The sequence below is a fragment of the Labeo rohita genome, chromosome 10 (genome assembly GCF_022985175.1).
Source record: "Labeo rohita strain BAU-BD-2019 chromosome 10, IGBB_LRoh.1.0, whole genome shotgun sequence".
Taxonomy (NCBI): domain Eukaryota; kingdom Metazoa; phylum Chordata; class Actinopteri; order Cypriniformes; family Cyprinidae; genus Labeo; species Labeo rohita.
This window is the reverse complement of record NC_066878.1, coordinates 15,191,651-15,213,568: the sequence shown is the minus strand read 5'-3', so window position 1 is coordinate 15,213,568 and position 21,918 is coordinate 15,191,651. Positions and strand designations below refer to the sequence as shown.

General features: G+C 36.0%; 2 protein-coding genes across 5 annotated transcripts in view; both read left to right on the top strand.

Annotated features, from left to right (window-relative positions):
• The first annotated feature begins 254 nt into the window (after positions 1-254).
• bnip3lb (BCL2 interacting protein 3 like b) lies at positions 255-15,267 on the top strand. Of its 2 annotated transcripts, none has more exons than XM_051120452.1 (6): positions 255-421; positions 8,379-8,598; positions 9,186-9,258; positions 9,366-9,463; positions 9,761-9,910; positions 12,176-15,267. In XM_051120452.1, the coding sequence occupies exons 1-6, from the start codon at positions 343-345 to the stop codon at positions 12,222-12,224; spliced, it is 669 nt and encodes a 222-aa protein (XP_050976409.1). In that variant the 5' UTR covers positions 255-342; the 3' UTR covers positions 12,225-15,267. The 2 variants fall into 2 exon arrangements, with proteins under 2 accessions (XP_050976409.1, XP_050976408.1); XM_051120451.1 differs by lacking the exon at positions 12,176-15,267 and adding an exon at positions 10,775-10,986.
• Positions 15,268-21,265: 5,998 nt separating this feature from the next.
• dpysl2b (dihydropyrimidinase like 2b) overlaps positions 21,266-21,918 on the top strand; it is a 39,235-nt gene continuing 38,582 nt past the window's right edge. For all 3 annotated transcript variants that reach the window (XM_051120438.1, XM_051120437.1, XM_051120436.1), the window contains exon 1: positions 21,266-21,831. The gene's annotated coding sequence lies outside the window, so the exon portion shown is untranslated. The remainder of the gene's footprint in view (positions 21,832-21,918) is intronic.

Sequence of the window (21,918 nt, the reverse complement as noted above, 5' to 3'; positions counted from 1 at the left end):
AGTTTGTTTTAAGAAATAAATGTTAAATAGGCTTGCCACATGCCATTTTACTTATTGACAGACTGTGTTCATAATTCACGTGCGTTTTTATAAATAATCAGTCCTTCTGAGTCATAATGTTAGTGTCTTTGTTATCAGATATGAACCCATTTGCGTCATTTTAGCGCTGCAGGAAAGCTGCGCTCCCATAACCGTTCTGAGATCAGCCACTAAAAGCAGTTATTGACACATGTAAAAGCACCCCCTCCACAGAACGTCCGATCCATGATCAGGCTCCGTCGCGCGTGAGCGCGCAGGTCCAAATGTGCGCGCAGAGTGTGTTCGTGCAGTGCTGACAGTCTTATGCAAGCCGCCCTACACAGAGCCACGATGTCCGACGCTGCTGCTCCAGCAGACAACAACGGGGAGCCTGGATTAAACGGTATGTACAGCCGGAGCTTCTCGCTGGATTGTTCTGACATCTATAAAATCTGTTAGAGAAGCCTTTGGCTTATTTTTATTGGTGTTTTATGATACTTTTAATTATTTTACTTAATGTAAAATACGCTTGTTTTAGTTCAGTCAACATTTCTGTGTCATAGGGAGGGCTGGTTTTGCTGTAATACAAGTGCGTCATGTTTATAGACAAGCGTTCTGTCCAATGGCCGTTGAGGTTGTGTGTTAAGGCGGGGCTTAAAAAGTGATTGACTTTAACCTAAACCAATAGCGTGACCATACGTTTTCAGTAGGCGGGCCAAAGCCGATGTCAACAAGGCGAGAGAACTAGAGCAACTCGAAAATGGAGATTGTGGATGCTTGAAACCCCATTTTTATTCGTTTAATAAATGTGTAATTAATACCCGTGTTTCTCCGGTGTGTTTATGAGAAGAAGCTCTAAGAAAAAGCGGTTTGTTCATATTTGTTTGACATGTAACGCATGAGACATGTGGCAGCGAATAAGGTCTTTGTGTTATCTGCGAGGTTGTAAACAAACTGGTATAGAAATTGGCCTCTGACTACTTAGATTTAACTTGGTAACTAGTAGTTAAATCACTTAGTAGACGAAAAACCCTATGAAATGCAGTCAAAAATAACTTCAAGCCGAAAAAGTACCTATTAGCATCTAGACCCAGACCATAAACAAAGAGTTCATTGTCGTATTTGTTGATTTGTTTAAAAAATAACATTATTTGTCAGCCTACTATTTAAAATCCATATCAGACAAATTTTTGGTGTGAATTCCTAAAGATACGCTAAAGTTACAGGCGACTAATAAATCTTGTTGAAATTCCTGGTATGCTTTCTGAAATGCAAAGAGCAGACAACTAAATCTCGCTGTCTAAATATTAAGACCACAGTATATTTCAACTGTCATACAGTGTAAACAACCAATGCTGAGTGAGCTACGTGCGCGCTGTGACCAAAGCTAGTTAAGCGTCACTAGTCCCTCACAGCTGTGACCCTAGTTCAGGACGCCAGTTAATAAATTCTACTATGGAAAAGGTTTAAGTCATGAATATTAATTAGCATTGAGCCAGTAAGCCTTACTGATTGGCTGTGAACGTTACTCAGCTGGCCAATTACAGAATGGGAAAGGCTCACGTAATGAATATAAATTAGGGTACGTGACCGAGCAGTGCTAGAACGTTTCAAAGCAGCGTTGATGGAACTTACTTAATATTCATAAGCTAAGCTTTCACCATAGTAATATTTATAATTCTATTTCTAGCAGCAGCGAATGTGGTCCGGACTGTGTCTACGTGTGGAAAGTGGCAGAAAGAAAGCCAGGAAATAAAACTGGGAGTGTGAGTTTAGGGCAGTGAGTCATGATAATTTGAGATGGTGAGGTAGCAGCAGTTTGCTTCATGTAAAGTAGGTAACTGTGCCATGAGAAAGGGTAGAAAATGCATGGAGATCTGTTGGCTCATGCAGAGAGTATCAGATGTTCCTGCCTTTCATTTCATATATGAATATGGTGCTAAAGTCTTAAACCTTTATGTTTACTTCTACACTGCAAAAAATGTTTTTCTTACTTAGATGTTTTTGTCTTGTTTCTAGCCAAAATATCTAAAAATTCTTAAATCAAGAAGGAGTTTCTAGACAAGCAAACATTATTGTCTTGTTTTCAGAAAAAAAGACATCAAATTTAAGTGAGTTTGTGCTTAGAACGAGCAAAATAATCTGCCAGTGGGGTAAGCAAAATAATCTTATTTCAAGATGAGAACAAGATTATTTTGCTTACCCCACTGGCAGATTATTTTGCTTGTTTCGAGCAAAAACTCACTTAATTTTGATTTGTTTTTTCTGAAAACAAGACAATCATTTTCGCTTGTCTAGAAAATCTTTCTTGATCTAAGAATTTTAAGATATTTTGGCTGGAAACAAGACAAAAAATCTAAGTAAGAAAATAATTTTTTGCAGTGTAAAAGTAAAAAAGCATGGAAAATGTTTAAAAAAAGTGTTTTAATGCTCAAATTAAGAACATTAGAAATCAGAAACATTAGAAATAGAATAAGTTTCAAATTATGTATATCTGATTGGCTGAGAGCCTTTTCCAGGAGTGCAATATTCTAGTGAACTCCAGAACTCCAACCGTTTTACCATTTGTATCACTCCGCTTGCAGTATTTCTCACAGCGATTGTCATGACGGACACCTAAATACAATAAATGTTATAAAAAAAAAAAATACTGTTTTTTGTCACAGAATGTAGGTGTTTTGCATTTTATAGATAGGACAGTGAAGATATTACAGGAAGTGAGCAGGATCAGGAAAGGTCCATGAGGTGGGATTCGAACTCGGGACACCCTAAGCGCAACTGCGCCATATGTCGACGCTCTGCCCACAAGGCTATCGGTGCCATCACAAAACGTAGTTTTAACAGTTAGGTGAGAATGTATTTGTTTCGACTTTTAATATGAGGTTTGTTAATAAAGATAATGTTGAATTAGTAACTGAGGCTTGGGCTCAGCTGTTGAGATCAACTTGAGATCCATGGCGGAAGGAAGTGCACTGCCAGTCAAAAGTTTTTCAACAGTTAAGATTTTTAATGTTTTTTAAAGATGTCTCTTCTGCTCACCAAACCTGCAATTATTAGATCCAAAGTACAGCAAAAACAGTAAAATTATGAAACATTTTTACTATTAAAAATAACTTGTTTCCTATTTGAATATATTTTAAAATGCTATTTATTCTTGTGATTTCAAAGCTGAATTTTCAGCATCATTACTCCAGTCAGATCATCCTTCAGAAAACATTCTAATATTCTCATTTGCTGCTCAAAAACATTTATAATTTATTATTGTTTTTTTTTTTCAGGTTTATTTGATGAATAGAAAGTTCAGAAGAAGAGCATTTATCTGAAATTGAAATCTTTTGTAACATTATAAATGTCGTTATCACTTTTGATCGATTTAAATTATCCTTGCTAAATAAAAGTATTAATTTCCAAAAAAAAAATATGTACTGACTCCAAGCTTTTGAACGGTATATAATATATGTATAATGGTGTATAATGTTACAAAAGCTTTTTATTTCAAAGAAATGCTGATCTTTGGATCTTTCTATTCATCAAAGAAACCTGAAATAATGTACTCAATTGTTTTAAATAGTGCTATACAGCCATATTGCACAGCTACTTGTGTGATATTGCTCATATATACTATGATGGTATAGCAGTATTCACATTGCACATAACCCTGGTTTTATTTCCTCAATGAATTCTGTGGCAGCTGAGTTTTTTATTCACTAAATTTTGAATCTGTATCATGAGCACCACAGCCCAATTATCTCATAAAACTTTTGGTTTCCCACAGATGAGTCTGACTTGCTTGGCCAGGTCTCAGTGCAGTGATTTGATGACCACAGCTTTCTCATACACTAGTGCTGAAAACTAGTGAATTTAGGGCTGCGATTATGAGCAAAATCATAATTGTCAGTTATTCCCTTGAAATTGTAATTGCCATTATCAATTACGATTATCACAATTTACATTGAATGATGTTTTGAATAGCTTTATACCATTGTTTGAAGCAACTGCATGCCATATTTATATATATAGTTTCTTCTTTAAATATAAAAAAGTAAAAATATAAAAATTAAACAATAAAAAAAACTTTAAGATAACCTGTAGGAAAAATACACACACTCTCTCACACACACACACACCCACACATCTTAAGAAAGCAGAATAATGTAAGTGGATTTTTTTAATTTATTTTTTTATTTTTTGTAATTGTGCCTTTAAACGATTACATAATTGTGGCATATGTAACTGTAATCACGATTTTCAAAATTCGATTAATTGTGCAGCCCTAAGTGAATTGGAGAGATTTTCTAGGGAAGGTGAAATGATATGTTAATGTTGGCCAGGTTCTTTTAGTGTAACAGATGGGCTAATGAGGACACAGCTTACAGTGTTTGTTTGACAATTTGAGTGTGTCTGGCTGTGTACTAGACATGATGACGGCTACTGGAGGATGTGTGAAGAGACTTTGCCCACAGCCGAAGATCTAATAGGATGAATCTCACAAAACCTGTCAAAAGCACGCCCTGGTCATATTTCTTCTATAAAATCGAAAGAACGGACAAACATACATTTTAAGTGGCAATTTTTTCCTAAACTTGTTTTAATTAAAAGTTGTTGACAATGTTCTGTATTCTGTAGTTTGGGGATTAGAGGTTTAAGCATAAATTATGGAAATATATAAATAAAATTTGCATGCATCCCTGAGCATATTATTATTTCTCATAATTTTCTTGAAGACAAATAACATGTGTCTATCTATCTATCTATCTATCTATCTATCTATCTATCTATCTATCTATCTATCTATCTATCTATCTGTCTATCTTAAACAAATTTAAAGGAGAATTTTATTCAGCAAGAACACCTTAGATTTATCAAAAGTGACAGTAAATTATGTTATAGAAAGATTTCTGTATCAAATAAATGCTGTTTTTTGGACTTTCTGTTTATCTAAGAACCTGAAAAAATGATTTAAACAAAATGAGAAAGCACACATCCATTTACAAAATGGATAATAATGTAGAATTTATTAATAATATGATTAATAATATTAAGATTACATAAAAAACATGAGATGCTCTAAATAAAAAACAAACAAACAACAAAAACTTACCAATCCCAAACTTAATTTCTATATTAGAATAATAATATTATAAGTATGGAAGCCTATTTCTGCAACTGAATAAAAAATGAGTTTTTATGAATCACAATTCTGACTTTTATCTGACAATTTTGAGTTTAAAATAGAAATAAAGTCAGAATTGCAAGATATAAACAATTCTGACTTTTTTTTCAGATTTTTTTTTATATCTCTCAATTCTGACTTTATAACACACAATTGTGAGTTAAGTCAGATTGAGAAAAAAGTCACAATTTTGACTTTATTTCTTGGCATTGCGAGTTCATATCTTGCTATTTAGACTTTAGAACTAGCAATTGCGAGTTTGTCTCACGATTCTGAGAAAAAAAGTCAGAATTGTGAGATAAAAACTCACAATTTTTTTTTATGTTTTATTAAGTGGTGGAAATGGGCTTCCGTAAATAAGACTCATCATTGGGAATAAAAGAATTACTAAAAAATGTAGAATTGTGCTTAATTCTCATCACTTGTCTTGAAAATAATGTCCTAAAAATGAATACCAAAAAAAATAATAAAAATCCTAAAATGTTTTTTTTTTTTTGGTAAGATTCACTCAATAGTTTATTTGTCTACCACAGATTTTCATGTAACAGAGCCCCACATCGATCACTTTGCAGTGACGCTTTAGCGTTTCATAAATGAGTGAGCGTAAGCCTCTGTAATACTATCATCTCATCTTTTGATGTCTATATATTTCCCGATGACAGCCAAAGTAATGTTCCACCGCTGGCCAGAATGCTCAGCTTGTCCGCTGCCATGGCAACACTGTTTGTGGATCAAGACAAAGGTCAGTCGTCTCTAGCGCAGCCGAATTCACGCTTTTCCCCCTCAGGACAGGACGGAGACCTGTGTGCTCGTCCATACCGATGTAGCCGAGTATAGTCAAAGCAGGACTCCGTGTCACATGATCCATGTTTGCACAACCCAAGGAAGTCATGTGCAGTCTCATTGTCTTCCTCTTTTTGTTTTCCTGGAAGTGGCTCGCGAGGCATTCAGGTTAAACTTAGCTCGTCCTGGTTGGTCAGCACAGCAGCGTGCGCTGGTTAAGCTGGTGGTAAACAGAGGATTGACTGTGCGATAACACAGAGGTTTCTGATGAGACAGCACAGCTGATGTGGGTGAAAGGGGAACACGGAAAGCTTAGCCGTGCTCATCCCTGATTCATGGATGAAAGGAGTCTGTGTGTTTGTGTTGATCAGGCCATGCGCTCAGGAGTGTGTTCCTGCTCAGACTCACGTAGAGCAAGCGGTGGGCGGGTCAGGTGTGACTCATATATCAGTGAGCTTGTAATGAGTCTGAGAGGGAGGCATTTACTGCCCTTTCACCACACAGTAAATAGAAGTTAAGCCAGACCACCAACGATTTACAGGGAAATCCCACTGTCTGCCGCCGTCTGTCTCGGTTTGTCTCAGTGCCTTACTGTATGGTGGATACAGTAGATGCAATATCATTTCCCTGTCACATTCCACCCCAAAATAAGAAATTTTTGTAATGAAAATAAAGTTTTTACTGTCAGATTGTCTTTACCTTAATCCATAATCAGCCTGTCATATTGCTGTAGTCACTGATATTAGTGTTGATTGTTTCTAGGGCTCCCCTCGACTAAATATTTTTCTGGTCGACTAGTAGTCATTCATTTGAAGTATTAGTCGACTATTAGTCGCAAGTTTATTAATAAACCATATAAATCATAATAACAAGCCTTTAGTTGCCTACATAGCCTGATAAGCACTCAAGTGCATGCAAAAATAGCTTGCCACAGTGTACTGCAGAAGTAATGATTTTGCATGTGTCAGGTAAAAATAGCAAGGTTTTGCATTAATGTTTTAATAATTTGTTAAAAAACTAGTGCTTTTGTAGTTTTCAGCTTAATAGATGAAGTTGGTGACACTGACTCATCATCTCTGCTGTAGTGATGCGCCTGTATATAGATATATTTTTCATGTCTGTAAGGCAAGTATACAAAGAGAAGTTTCACGACCGAGACGGCAGAAGGCGCATCCTATTTGGTTTAATTATTTTACAAAAGCCCAACATTTCGTTGTTATTCTGACTGTGCACAAATAAATGTAGACTCTACAGATTCAAAAGATGTATTACTTTTATCTGTATGGCCGAAAATGATGGAGTATTGGATCAAAAATACAGTAATAAACTAATTAATAGGGCTGAGTAAAAAATATAATTTATCATATTTCTCGATTTTTAACGATTCTCATATTTAACGATAACGATTATTAAATCCCAAGAATCGATTAATCTAGCCTGTTTTCAGTTAACCTTAATGAACTGAATATTGTAGCTTTGTGCTTTGTTACTTTTAATATTAAACAAAGTCTCAGATTTTAAATTCTGTCCATTTTATTACAGTATGCAAACAATAAATGCCGTTTTGGCTCTGTTGAATGTGGAGTGACAGAAACTGTTTATTGCAGTTTAAAATACCTCTTTTCTATTGTAATACATTTTTAAGATGTAATTTATTCCTGTAAAGCAAAGCTTAAATTTTAGCATTATTACTCCAGTCTTCACCGTCACATGCTCCTTCAGAAATCATTGTAATTTCCTGATTTGCTTCTCAGCAAACATTTATTTATATTACCAATGTTGAAAACAGTTGTACAGATTGATATTTTTGCGAAACCATGATATATTTTTTTTCAGGATGCTTTGATGAATGCAAAGTTTGGTAGAAAAGCATTTATTTGGAATAGAAGTCTTTGGTCACCTGAGTTTGCTTTGAAATGATCATATTGAAATGATGTGCACTACAAACAGTGTGATCTCATTCTAAGCTGATAAAAAAAAAATAACTTCAATTTAAAAATGAGGAACAATAGGCCAACCCCATGGGACGTTCTTGCTATTGTTCTTGCTTTTCATGTTTGTCCTGTGTCAGATGGGCGTCTTTGGTCATTATGTCATGACTTTATTCTGTTTATTCATTGTCTTCTACTATGACTGTCTCACAATAAATACTATACACTGTAAATAATATATTATTACTTTTATGCTTAGTAATGAAAATGATTGTTTGAGCAAAGTATGATTTCTTATTTCTATCTTTTGATTTGGGATGAAATATGATCCAAAATATTAGGTTCTGTGTGATTTAGTCTATATGTATTTTTGTAAACTAAAAAAAAAGTAAAAAAAAAAAAAATAAAGAATGAAAGAATGAAATTTTATTTGATAAGTTTTAATATTATGATTGTTTTGTGATCTTGTTTAGGGTCATGGGTAGAGCTGGAGATGAACAGAAATGCCGCATCTCTCTCCTCCTCCGCTGCCTCAGTGCCGCCCCCTCTAGCACAGGTAGTAGAGGAGGATGATGGGATGGTGGGAGGCCTTGAACACGTTCCCTCATCATCTTCCATCCACAATGGAGACATGGAAAAAATCCTGCTAGATGCCCAGCACGAATCCAGCCGCAGTAACTCCTCATGCGACAGGTAGACATTGTATTTATGTCATACTCATGCCACAAAGTGATAATTCTATTATTTACTCACCCTAACAATCAAACCTAACATAAGCCAAGTTTAAATATTAGCAAGCATGAATAAGAAATGACTGAACCTGTCCCTTTAAGATGTTGTTTACATAGTCCACGTGTATATATATCATCTGCAAATGCCACCTGAGTTCACAGCTTGTTTTTAATGACCTCACAGATAGAGAGCAGTGCTGTAAACATCCACGTGGTCACACTGACCTCATGCTAATAGGACACGGCCATAATAACCCTTATCTCACTCAAACTCAGCGAGTCATATGATTCTGGATGTTTACTGTAGGAATACAGTGCTTCTCTCTCATATGTACACAGACTAATGTTTCCTCAAACACTGCATGAAAACTATGACCTTATTTGTGCTGTGAAACACAAAAGGAGATGTTTATCAGAATGTCCAAGCTGCTCTTTGTCATACAGCGAAAGCGGATGGACATTTATATTGCCGTAAAAGGACAAAAATGGCAACAAATGATCATAAAAATAGTGACAGTTCTTAACATACACTAATGTGCTGTCCTGCAGCCCTCCACGACCTCACAGTCCTCAGGACGAAGGGCAGATCATTTTTGACGTGGACATGAGGCGGGACAGTCAGGTACTTCCTCTTGAGAACATTGTGGATCATCTAATTTATGGAGTGTACTCTGGCTTATCTTCATTACCTGTGTGTTCTTGTTTTTGGGTGTGTCTGTGTCCACTCAGGAGGAAGTCATGGAGAAGATCAGAGATGATGACATCTTAATGAAGGATTCAGACCGGGTCGCAGACTGGTCAAGTAGACCAGAGAATATTCCGCCTAAGTAAGCACTAGAGAGAACTTGCATCCCTCTTTCAGATACTGTTATAGTTTTTATTAATATTTAAAGATGCTATATGTCCGATTTCAACCCAGCCTTATCACAATGAGGCATTTTAGAATTTAAAACAGCTGTCATTCTAGAATTGTGCATATGATCCCTTAATGTGATCTAGATAGGGAGCTCACTAGGTTTTGTGACACACTGATAGTGTTTTGCATTTTTTTTTTCTGGCTCGAAACAAAGTTTGCAGGCTGTGTGGTGCCTTTGCGATGAGGGGTTGATTTATCTTTCTGACAGGGAGTTTCATTTCCGGCACCCGCGGCGTTCAGTGACTCTCAGCATGAGGAAGACAGGAGCCATGAAGAAAGGCGGCATCTTCTCTGCTGAGTTCCTCAAAGTGTTTATCCCTTCGCTGCTTCTGTCCCACATCCTGGTCTTGGGTCTCGGGTAGATACATCTGAAAACACAAACACACTTCACACATATGTAGTTTCATGCTGCCTTCAAGTGCTCGCATGCGAGCAAGTGAGTCTGGCATGCGTTATTGTGACACGTCACACATTCAAAACAGAATCGTAACATGGAAGCAAAAAAACAGAAGAATTATATTGTGATATAATTGTGACTATATAAATTTACATCTAATTTTAAAATGAACAACTAGGCAGTTCAGTTTGCTAGAATTCTGAATTTCCCAGTTGTACATACAAATTAGATTGTCATTCATGTGCTCAAAGCTCATAAATATAGTATTTCTGACTCCACTTGAAGATTTGTACTAATGTGCAAAAGTACAATATACAGCTGAGGTCATAAGTTTACATACACCTTGCAGAATGTTAATTATTTTACCAAAGTAAGAAGGATCATTCAAAATGCATGTTATTTTTTTATTTAGTACTGACTTGAATAAGATATTTCACATAAAATGTGTTTACAAGTAGTCCTCAAGAGAAAATAGTAGTTGAATTTATAAAAATTAAAAAAACAAAAAAAAAAAAAAGTGTTGTTACCTGAATGATCCACAGCTGTGTTTTTTCTTTAGTGATAGTTGTTTATGAGTCCCTTGTTTGTCCTAAACAGTTGTGTATTTGAACCCTTTCCAACAATGGCTGTATGATTTTGAGATGCGTCTTTTTACACTGAGAACAATTGAGAGACTCATATGCAACTATTACAGAAGGTCAAACACTTACTGATGCTTGAGAAGGAAAACCATGCATTAAGAGCTGGGGGTTGAAAACTTTTAAACAGAATGGAGATATGTACATTTTTCTTATTTTGCCTAAATATCTTTTTTTTTTCATTTAGTACTGCCCTTCAGAAGCTACATAAGATGTTTCCCATCATTTCCCGTCATTGTTGGAAAGGGTTCAAATGCTAAAAAATGCAAAATGCTAGAATTTTTCGGACCTGAAGGATTTTTCTGAAGAACAGCACAACAGTTCAGGACAAACAAGGGACTCATTAACAACTATCACTAAACAAAAAAAAAAAAAAAAAAAATACAGCTGTGGATCATTCAGGTAACAACAGTTTTAAGAATGAAGTGTATGTAAAGTTCTGAATTAGGTCCTTTTTATAAATTAAATTATTATTTTCTCCTGTAGACTATATGTAAATGTCTATTATGTGAAATATCTCATTCAGATCAGTACTAAATAAAAAATAACATGCATTTTGTATGATTCCCCTTACTTTGGTAAAATAATTAACATTTTGCAGATTCTGCAAGGTGTATGTAAACTTTTGACCTCAACTGTATAGACAGCATACCATGCAATTTTGTCATATCTCAGTTTTCTCAGAATAGCCTTGAAAACACAACTCTCTTTCCCAGTAAAACAATAAATACCCAAAGTACTCTGACTTCTAAAAGTTGCATAAAACTAGACTTTATGATTTTGGAAAGCTTTTTTGTTTAGGATAACCATCAGACGGTGGCCACCTGTTTGCAAACTAAAGGTGTGGTCACATTTGTGTAATTTCATGGGTGACTATTATTTATTGCACCGCTCACACAGAAATCACTTTCAAACCAATAAGGTTTTAAGTGATAGTTCACCCAAAAATAATTTGCTCACCTTCAAACCATCCTAGGTGTATGTGACTTTCTTCTTTCAGACAAATACAATCAGTTATATTAAAAAATGTCCTGGCGGCTCTTCCAAGCTTCATAATGGCAGTAAATGGGTGATGAGATTTTAAAGCAAAATGAAGTGCATCCATCATTAAAAGTACTCCACACAGCTCCAGAAGGTTAATAAAGGCCTTCTGAAGTGATTCAATGTGTTTGTGTATGAAAAATATCCATATTTAAATCTTTATAAACAATAATCTCTAGCTCTTTTTATGATGAATGTATTGTGCTTTATTTCAAAATCTCAACACCCATTCACAGCCAGGATGTTGTAATATAACTCCGATTGTATTTGTAAGAAGAAAATAATGTACATCCAGGATGGCTTGAGGTTGAGTAAATCATGGGGTAATTTTCATTTTTCGCTTTCATGTGATGAGCTGTATGTCCAATCACGCAGATTCCTGTTTGCTGAACAATAGGAAATCAGTGACTGAATTACAACTGTGTTTATATTATACTGTCAAGGCAGTTCACACACCCTGATTACTATGTATCAACAGTGTATTATTCCACAAATGAAGTGTTTGACTTTTTCATTTCCCTTCTTCTGCCTTGTATCTCTTAAACAGAGTCTATATCGGGAAAAGACTGACAACTCCCCCTGCAAGCTCCATTTGAACCCAGATGTCATCAAGTGCCTCAGGCATGGCCCAGGTGGATTAGGGAGAAGGTTGCAGTTTGTACGAAGAAACCCCCTGCTGCCCCTTTTTGCTCCTTTCAGCCACCTTTCTTCCCTTTTTAGTAATTCCTTTATTAAGCCTTACCATGTTGAGAAGCATAAGTGAAAAACTTCTCATTTCAGGCCCTTTCTGTTCTCGTTTATGATTTTCTGTATCCCTTTTCCAGTTGTGAATGTTCTAACAACCCATTAATAGTAGCATTTTGAAAGTATTTGGGGCAGTGCGTGAAACCAAACGCACACACGCTAGCTCCGCACTAGCTCGATTTAGCTAGGAGGCAAAAACATCCCTTTTTGGTCCAATCACATGTCTCAAGAATGGGCCACTAAAGAACCCCCTTAGTTTTCACCCTCAAAATGGGATCAACCAAAATATATTGACTTATTGAAGTTATACAAGCATGCCTGAGTGCTGGCTAAGATTTATTTATTATTACAGATGTTATCCATTTAGTTCTTTTATTGACTTTAAGGGCGGAACGCCAGGATGATGGACTTGGAAGTGTTTTGGTAAGGATAGGGCTCTCCATAGACCCCAAACTCATCTGGTGAGGATGGAAAATTAATAACTCAGACATAATATTTGTTTATGACTATATCACATGCAATTTTATACCAAGTTTTGCATAATCTTTTACACAACCCTGACAGAGACAACACCTGTTACATTGTCAGATTTTTTTTAATATTTCATCTCATGAACATAGATAAAAACCAGTCTGATGGGGCTGGCGGATCCCTGAAAGAAAGAAAAAAATGTTATTATCTGTCCTTGTTTCTCTTGTGTTTGTTGTGTTATTTTGTTCGTTTCCTTCACATTCATATCAGGACCTAGTGATTTCTTACTAGGCTTCTACTTTGCTATACCACACAGTTTACCATCAGCATTCAGAGCTGAGAGGATCTTGCTAACAAGGACAACAGCTGTAGTGTTTTGTAATGCTGTCATAGCTGTGTCAGACTTTCTAGAATTTTGTTATACACTCATACTTCTCAGTCTCATACTGATTTATAGCATTTCCATGCTGTTAGCTTGAGGACAATAGTGCAAGAGAAAACATTTTTTAATTTACAGATTAAAAAACGACATTCTGTCATTATTTACTCAACTTCATGCTGTTCCAAACTTGTACAATTTTCTGTGGAACGCAAAAGAAAAAGCTTTGAAGAATGTCCGTGCTGCTCTTTTCCATAAAGTTAATGGAGATAAACTGGAAAAGAGCATAATAGCAGAGAATAATGATGGCAGAATTTTCATTCTTGTGTGAGCTACTATCCAGTCACACTTACACTCTAAGAAATGCTGAGTTAAAAACAACCCAGCTTGGGTTATTTGGCAACCAAGCACTAAGTAAATATTGCACAGAACACATGCTGGGTTATTTTGACCCAGCTGGTTGGGTTACCAAACATGCTGGGTTATTTTCTGCCAACTGTTGTTTAAAACTTATTACATTGCTGGTTTAAAATGGACTGGAACTTATAAAAACATTACTAGAGGCAACAGCAATAATCAAAAGATGAACATTTATTATTAAGCAAGAACACAAGGAGAAAATACAGAACAAATTGATTTTATTCGGGTGAATACAGCATAGTTTACATTATTACATACCATTAAACATGTTTAACAAGCATTTTAGACATGTAACATTTAAAAGTCAAATTTTTCCTTTAGTGTATTTAACTGTTCTCTGTAATCGCTTTTTACCAAAATAGTGATAATTGTAGTGCCGGTGTGTCGCCGAAATCTGAGCCGGTGAAGGGCTGCTGTTCGCCGGGTTAACTGCCAACTTCAGACCGCGGCCTCGCGTTTCACTCGTAGCTGAAAGATGCCGCGATTGACTCCAAAAACTTCCCAATAACAAACAGTATTGACATTAGAGAACATATTTTAAGATTAAACATAGTACAATAACGAATAAAATCTATTTATTTATGCAAGGCAAAAGGCGTCTTCATCCTGCGAAACAACCGCTGCTGACTGACATCTCGTCCCTATATTGCGTTGCGTAAAATAATACAATTTACAGCACAGTAAACTCTTTATAAATGAAATAAAATGTATTAGAAGTGCAAATCGGCGGCGCTGACAACTTGTAGAGGACTCAAAAAGCCCACGCTCAGCAGCTGGGTTGTTTGTCAGAGACAGGCTCAACCCAGCTGTAAAAATGACCCAGCAACTTAGTTACAGAAAAACTACCCAGCACCTAGGTAAAAAATATATATATTAAAAATAACCCAATAAAATGACCCAACAAGTTGAATTCAGCATTTTTATTGAGTACAGAGTCATAGTCACGCACATTTAGTGAACACTAACACTCCAGCATTGCAGGTGACTGTGTTATCCTGGACATGAACATCCCAGTGCTCATTGTTGGGAACAGGGTTTGTGTTGTTAATCTTAAAGTGAATCATCCTCAAGTCTAGTTGTGTTTTTGTCCTTTTTTAAGTGTATTTTGGATGTGTGAATATGTTCCTTTAGTCTTCGTTGTCTATCTGAGGATCTGCTTTTCCTCAAACATGGCTGCCAAAACCAACTGAGAGCTCAACTCTTATGAACTCTGTGCCTCATTTCCTTCATCATGTTTGATACGGCGTCCTGTCATCATTTCCTGTCATCATGTGCGTGTTCTGTGCCACAAGCTTGTTCTTTTTGTTGTTTTGCACCATCTTCTTGGTGAACATGACTTTTGGAAGGTTTCACATATGCTTTGAATTTTTTAAGTCTTTAACAATCGAGGCAAACTAGAAGAGAAGGTACATGATAGTTAAAGGTTTTAGTGTTTTATTTGTATTGGCGTTCAAATTGTGGTTGGAAAGAAGTGGGTAAGCTTCCTTCGCGGAGATACTTTCTTCAGACCGCAATGTGATGATAAAATGATTTGTAAGATTATTGATTTGACAGAATCATTTTTTTTCCTCCCCTGTTGGACAATGACGAAGTTTTAAAATTAAAAATTTAAAGAACAATCTGCATTTTAGTTGTTGTTGTTGTTTCCCATTGTCGCCAGACATTCTTTTCTCTGTTTGTGGACATTTTTGTGGACATATCTGATCCATCTGCTCAAAATGTATCAAATATATCTGCTCAGTTGATCACAGAACAATTCAAGAACAGTGTTTTTAACCCTGTTTATTAATCTGTTTTGTTAATTCTACCTAAAAATAAGTAGTTTAGCATTAGCAGCCTTATGCATTTTTTATTATTATTATTTAAATAAAAATACACTTTTTTTGTCCAAAGTCAAGTATCACTATGTTTGGAAGCCTGTTTCTGCCACTGAATAAAAAATAAAACAAAAAAGGTTATTGCGACTTTTTATATCACAATTCTGACTTTTTTTCTCAGAACTGCATTTCCTCAAAATTGTAAGAAAGAAGTCAGAATTGCGTGATATAAACTCGCAATTGAGAGTTATAAACTTAATATATAAATTTAATTCTGACTTTTCCTTAAAATTACAGGAAATTGAATTTGCAAGATAACTTGTAATTCTGACTTTTTTCTCGCAAGTTTATATTTTGCAATTCTGACTTTTTCTTAAAACTGCATGATATAAACTTGCAATTGCAAGTATTACAGAGTTGCAAGATATAAACTCTCAATTCTGACTTTTTTCCTCAAAATTGCAAGAAAAAAACTCATAATTTGTGAGATAAAAACTTGAAATTCTGACTTTTGTCGTGCAATTCTGCAATAACCTGCAATTGTGAGAAATAAAGTCACAATTCTAAGAAAAAAGATTATATTTCTGTAATTGCAATTGCAAGTATATTCTGACACTTGCAAGTTTATAGGCCAATCACGCAATTCTGACCTTTTCCCAAATTTGTGTGATATAAACGCACAATTGTGAGTTATAAAGTCAGAATTGCGATGTAAACTCACAATTCTTTTCACAAAAACTTTTTTCCTCAAAATTGTGAGAAATTAAGTCAGAATTTGTGAGATAAAAACTTGCAATTCTGACTTTTTCTTGCAATTGTGAGTTTATATTTCGCACTTCTCGATTTTTTTTTATGAAATCCTGACTCTCTCCAAATTGCATGATGAAACCCACAATTGCAAAAAATAGTCAGAATTTCAAGTTTTTATCTCACAATTGTGAGTTATAAACTCACAGTTCTGAGAATTGTGAGTTTATATCTCGCAGTCCTCTCTTTATTACTCAGAATTGTGATTGTATTTCTGCAGTTGCAAGTTTATATCTCGCAGTTCTGACTATATTTTGACACTTGTGAGTTTATAGGCCTATCACGCAATTCTAACTAAATTTCTCAAAATTTAGAGTTTATATCTCACAATTCTGAGAAAAGAGTTGTGAGAAAAAAAGTCAATTAACTTATTTTACATTTTTTGTATTCAGTGGCAGACAGTGTTGAGGAAAGTTACTTTTAAAAGTAATGCATTACAACATTGAGTTACTCCATAAAAATAACTAATTGCTAAAGTAATGCATTACATTACTTTTGCGTTATTATTTTGTCATCTCAATTGGGCTTGCTTATTTGTCTATTAATAACAAAAAACCCAATAGTTATATTTCTGGCAGCTATAAAGACCCTTTCACACCAAAAGTGAAATTAATAAGCCTCAGGCTGAAGGAAGTGGCTCTGTCTCTGCACCTCACTCCCAATTTCTCTCAACATGGGGAGAGGAGAGATGTCAAAGTATTAATGGAAAAAACAAAGCAACTGGAACTACTTATCTGAAAAAGTAACTCAGATATTTCATGGTAAATTTAAAAGTAATGCATTCCTAGTTACTTGAAAAAGGTAATCTGATTACATAACTCACGTTACTTGTGTTACCCCCAACGCTGTTGGCAGAAGCGTCTCTTTTGACTTGAGCCAGTATGTAACCACCCAGCAATGCAAGCAACCACTGAAAACACAGCATTAGCTTATATTAGATCTCCGGAGCTGGGAACGTCTGGGAATTCGACCTGGGGTCAGAACTTCTCCGGCTCTACAGTTCACACACCGAGCCTGTTGTTGATACTTCTGTGAGATGATTACTTTGGAGCCAGACCGCGCCAGAGACAGATAGAGTGACATCTCAGGTCCTTTTATCAACCATTTGTCATATTACCCGCAACTCCCAGTTATTATGGTCACACTACATTCCTTCCATAAGTGTGGCTTAATTTCTCATTGACGTGAGGGTTAACCAGACCAGACTCCTCCTAAACATAAGTTTGGATCATTTTGGCAATTGTCCGTCCCACCTCAAGTTTCCTGTACAAGATCATGCCCTCAACTAAATATGAAATCATATATGTGACCCTGGACCACAAAACCAGTCTTAAGTCGCTGGGGTATATTTGTAGCAATAGCCAAAAATACATTGCATGGGTCAGAATTATTGATTTTTCTTTTATGGCAAAAATCATTAGGAAATCAAGTAAAGATCATGTTCCATTAAGATATTTCGTAAAATTCCTGCTGTAAATGTATGAAAACTTAATTTTTGATTAGTAATATACATTAAGAACATTATTTGAAGAAATTTAAAGGTGATTTTCTCAATATTTAGATTTTTTTGCACCCTCAGATTCCTGATTTTTAAATAGTTGTATCTCAGCCAAATATTGTCCTATCCTAACAAACCATACATCAATGAAAAGCTTATTTATTCAGCTTTCCTATGATGCATAAATCTCACACCCACAAAACCAGTCTTACGACTGGTTTTGTGATCCATGGTCAGATTTGTGCTCTGTCATTGTCAGAGATCATGTGAATTTTTCACAGTTAATCAATCACGAGGGCTGAATAAGCACCACTCTGCTAGTTATGAAGACCAATTATATGGTATCTGTGGCTGAAATGCTTCATCTGTCCTTTGATTGGTTTTACAGTGCAGAAAAGCTATTACCATAGAATCTATTTCATACATTGATTTGTGTGAAATGCTGCACAAATTCATTTGTACTTCAGGGGTGCTCCGTGCATTTACCAAGAGCTAAGAGGCTAAAACCAATCTTACCGACACTAAAACGACTAAATTGCCTTTGTAAGTTCACCTAGTGTTGATTTAATTAAAAATAAACCAGTTTAGATAGGCTAACGCGATACTCGACTGCCCTCTAGTGGCGCAGATGGGAAATTAAGGGTGTGACTCATTCTGCCTGAACACGATGGAGTGAAAAACGACATCATCTGTATTCCAAAATGTTGTGGTATTTGTTTATGGATACAGTTGCCTAGAACTACACATCTTTTTTTCCCACAGTTTGCCCCTGCCAGGTCTCTCAAAGCTTTTAAATAGCATTGCAGAAGCCAAATGATTGATGAGTCAGCAGTTGCTGCAACCTGCAGGGCGTGCACATATTGAGCACAGATGCAAATCAGACCAGAATACAATGGGTTCAGTGATATCGGCATGAATCTTAATGCGTGTTATTTTGACACGATTAATTGCATTTTTTAAATCTAAGATTGCCACATTCACACAGCTATCCGCCAAAAAGTATCTGAGGTTGAATGTAATAAATAATTTGTCATGTAGCGACTGTGTAAATATTATGCCCTTAAAAAATAGCGTAATTAAACGGTAGTGAGTTCTGTTTTACAGTTTGATTAGTCTAGTATTCCTCCCAGTAACCCATAGCAACCGCATAGGCTGTAGGGGGAGGAGCTGTAATTGAATTTCCCGTCTTGTGATTGGCTGAAACAGGTGTTCTGAGGTTCCGTAGACTAGAGAAGGATGACTGAAGTATGCATGCTTATGTGTGTGTGTATGTGTGTTGTGCTCTAAAACAAGACTATATTATCCAAGCCACATAATGCCTTCTGTTAACCAAAAGAAGTGGTTTGGAAATGTCTAAGTTTTATCCATTTAGGAAATTAAATGAAACGGGTTGAGTTTTGTTCCTTTTGTGGCACAAACTGTCTTTCTCACTTTCTCCCCCTCAATCCCAACAGCCTGCACCGACAGTAGCTAAAGCAGGAACTCTTTTGAGCGGGTAAGGGCACATGTTGTTGTTATGGAAACTGAGCTATTTTGCAGCTATTATTGTGAGGCTGCTTTGGAGAAGCAAACAGAATGGCGAGTCTCTAGTGAGTGATTCTCCAATGAAATGTTCCACCGCCCAATATTTGTTTATAAACATTAGCAGCAAAAATTGCTAACAGAAAAAATGTGAGGAAAACATCTTTGTTTTTTACTTGAAAGCGAGCTCTTGCTATGTTGACCACCGCCTCTGAAAACAGCGCGAGAAATGTTATTAGAATAGTTCGATTCCCCAAGTGACTCGTGTGTTTTGATTCTATTTAATGTTTCATCCTGGACGAATGACTTATGTGATTTGTTCTTTTAATGAATCCTTTTTAATGATTCTTTTAAATGTCTCGTTCTAAAACGAATGACTCATTTGAGCCGTTCTTTTTAGTTAACCAAAGCGATCGGTGCAGTCCGATTCCCGAGCTAATGAATCCCGAGTCAAATCTTTTCAGTGATTTAAAACACGATTTCTGAACGATTAATGCGGTTCTTTTAGGAGTCGGTTCTAGCGACCTAAAAACCCCCATGAATCAGTTAGAGTAGGCTAGTTACTGAATCTCACTCACTGAAGCACGTTTTTATTATTTATTAATCTCGTCTGACTCGAATTGAACCAAGAACTGTTATGAAAAATGCGAGATAATGTACAAGATGATCATTATCATAAAATATGTCCCTTCAGGATGATACAAAATCACCCTGTCTGTGCAATCCTTCTTTTTTTCCCCTTTTGTAAGCCTGTGGGTGAGACTTCCGGTTCATTAGCCACTATAGGGAAATAAAGAGAAGAAACGTGCAGTAAATGGTAAAACTGCTTGCACTACAAACCAGTCTGCTCATTAATTAAGATAATATATTAAAACAATATGGTAAGATACACCTGTTTGCAATATCAAGCAGCAAAACAGGCCGTTTTGTACAGCTAAAAATAGCTTGACGCAGATGAGACAGGAAGCCAGACCCACAAAATTTACAAATGGCAACGTCCACTCTGCCAGAAAGAAAAAGGTGTATATTTCTTACTTAGTTTTAGGGTTGTTGCATTTGAATCACTTCCAGAATTAACATTTCCTGATAATTTACTCACCCCTGTCATCCAAGATGTTAATCTTTCTTTCTTCAGTCAAAAAGAAATTAAGGTTTTTGAGGAAGACATTCCTCAGTTATTTAAAACATACAACGTGACCAGTGTATTTCGATTTCTGAACGACTGACTCTTATGAATCAATTCTTTCTAGCGACTCAAAAGCCTTGTGAATCAGTTACTGAATCAGTCACTTTCTGAACCATATTTAATAATTTAGTCCGGCTCAAATTGAACCAAGAGCTGTTACTGTATTATGGCCGTAACTTAAATGACTGTAGTTATTTGCTGGTTGCTCATAAATGTCAATGTGTATCCACTTTTATTTTGTCGTAATAGTGGGCGTGGCCATTTGTAAATGTTATGGGTCTGGCTTCCTGTCTCATCCGCGTCCAGCTATTTTTTGCTGCTTGGTATTGCAAATTAGTGTGTCTTACCCTATTATCTTTATTATGAACACACTGGTTTGCAGTGCAAACAGTTTTACTGTTTACTGCACGTTGCAATAGCGGCTAATGAACCGGAAGTCTCACCCATAGGCTTACTTCAGCGTTAAAGAATAAGGTGGATAGTTATAGATTTATTAGAGTTTTTGGTATTTTATTAAAAAAACAAACAAACAAACAAACAAAAAAAAAATGTCGCAACATTTTTGTTAATTTAGTGTTTTTATGTAATCTATAGTGAGGATAAGTTGTATTAAAATGTTTTTTTTTTTTTTATTTTGAGTATATTTATTTTGTATGCATATTTGTTTTCTTGAAATCTGAAATTGTCTCAGACAAACAGGAAAAGCGATAAGAATTACATTTCCCCCAAAATATTTATTCCTCACAATACTAAAATAATTTAGAAAAATTAAAATAAATTTATCTTCTTTAAACTAGATGTAACACGACGGCTAAATATACTGTGCTGTACATACAGGCTACTGTACGCCCATCTGACACATGTGTGCATAAAAATAGCTCAGACGGAGCACAAGAACGCGTCCTGTGTGAACTTCCCCTCATAACCCCAGTCATATAAACAGTGAATCATAACCTCCGAGATTCGTCGCGACTCCGGCGTGTGGTGCTGAACGGACAGCGCCCTTAACTTTAACCTGCATGGGCGTGGCGCTTCAACTATCAACGGAGCAACGACTCTTAAAGACCGCAGATAAAAGAAATCCACATAAAAATTAAGCCTCATTACCAGTTCCACGACTAAACCTAACACGCACTTCTCTTTGTTTACCACATCCACCGTGTGTTCACCAAACACACAGAGCGAAGGCTAACAAAGGTATCTCACAATAGGCTTTAAGTGACAAGTCATCCGGGGAAAGAGCCCTCAGATATGGACACATTACATCTTTAACCCTCAAAACCCCGCATCACTTCCGCTGTTTCTCCTCTCATCTCTTCAGCAGAGCGTCACCTCATCCTCCGTCGGTCTCACGTCTGATGTACGGTAACATCTCTGGATTTTCTCTCAATGTTTGTCATCGCTTCAGTAGATATAATACCATTATCTCCTGATGTTTTGCGTTTAA

Bases quoted from the DNA above. Each gene is read 5' to 3' on its own strand.
- bnip3lb (XM_051120451.1), top strand. From the start codon at position 343: ATGCAAGCCGCCCTACACAGAGCCACGATGTCCGACGCTGCTGCTCCA. The intron at 8,599-9,185 runs GTAGACATTGTA...GCTGTCCTGCAG, and splicing joins AGTAACTCCTCATGCGACAG to CCCTCCACGACCTCACAGTC. The intron at 9,464-9,760 runs GTAAGCACTAGA...TCTTTCTGACAG, and splicing joins CCAGAGAATATTCCGCCTAA to GGAGTTTCATTTCCGGCACC.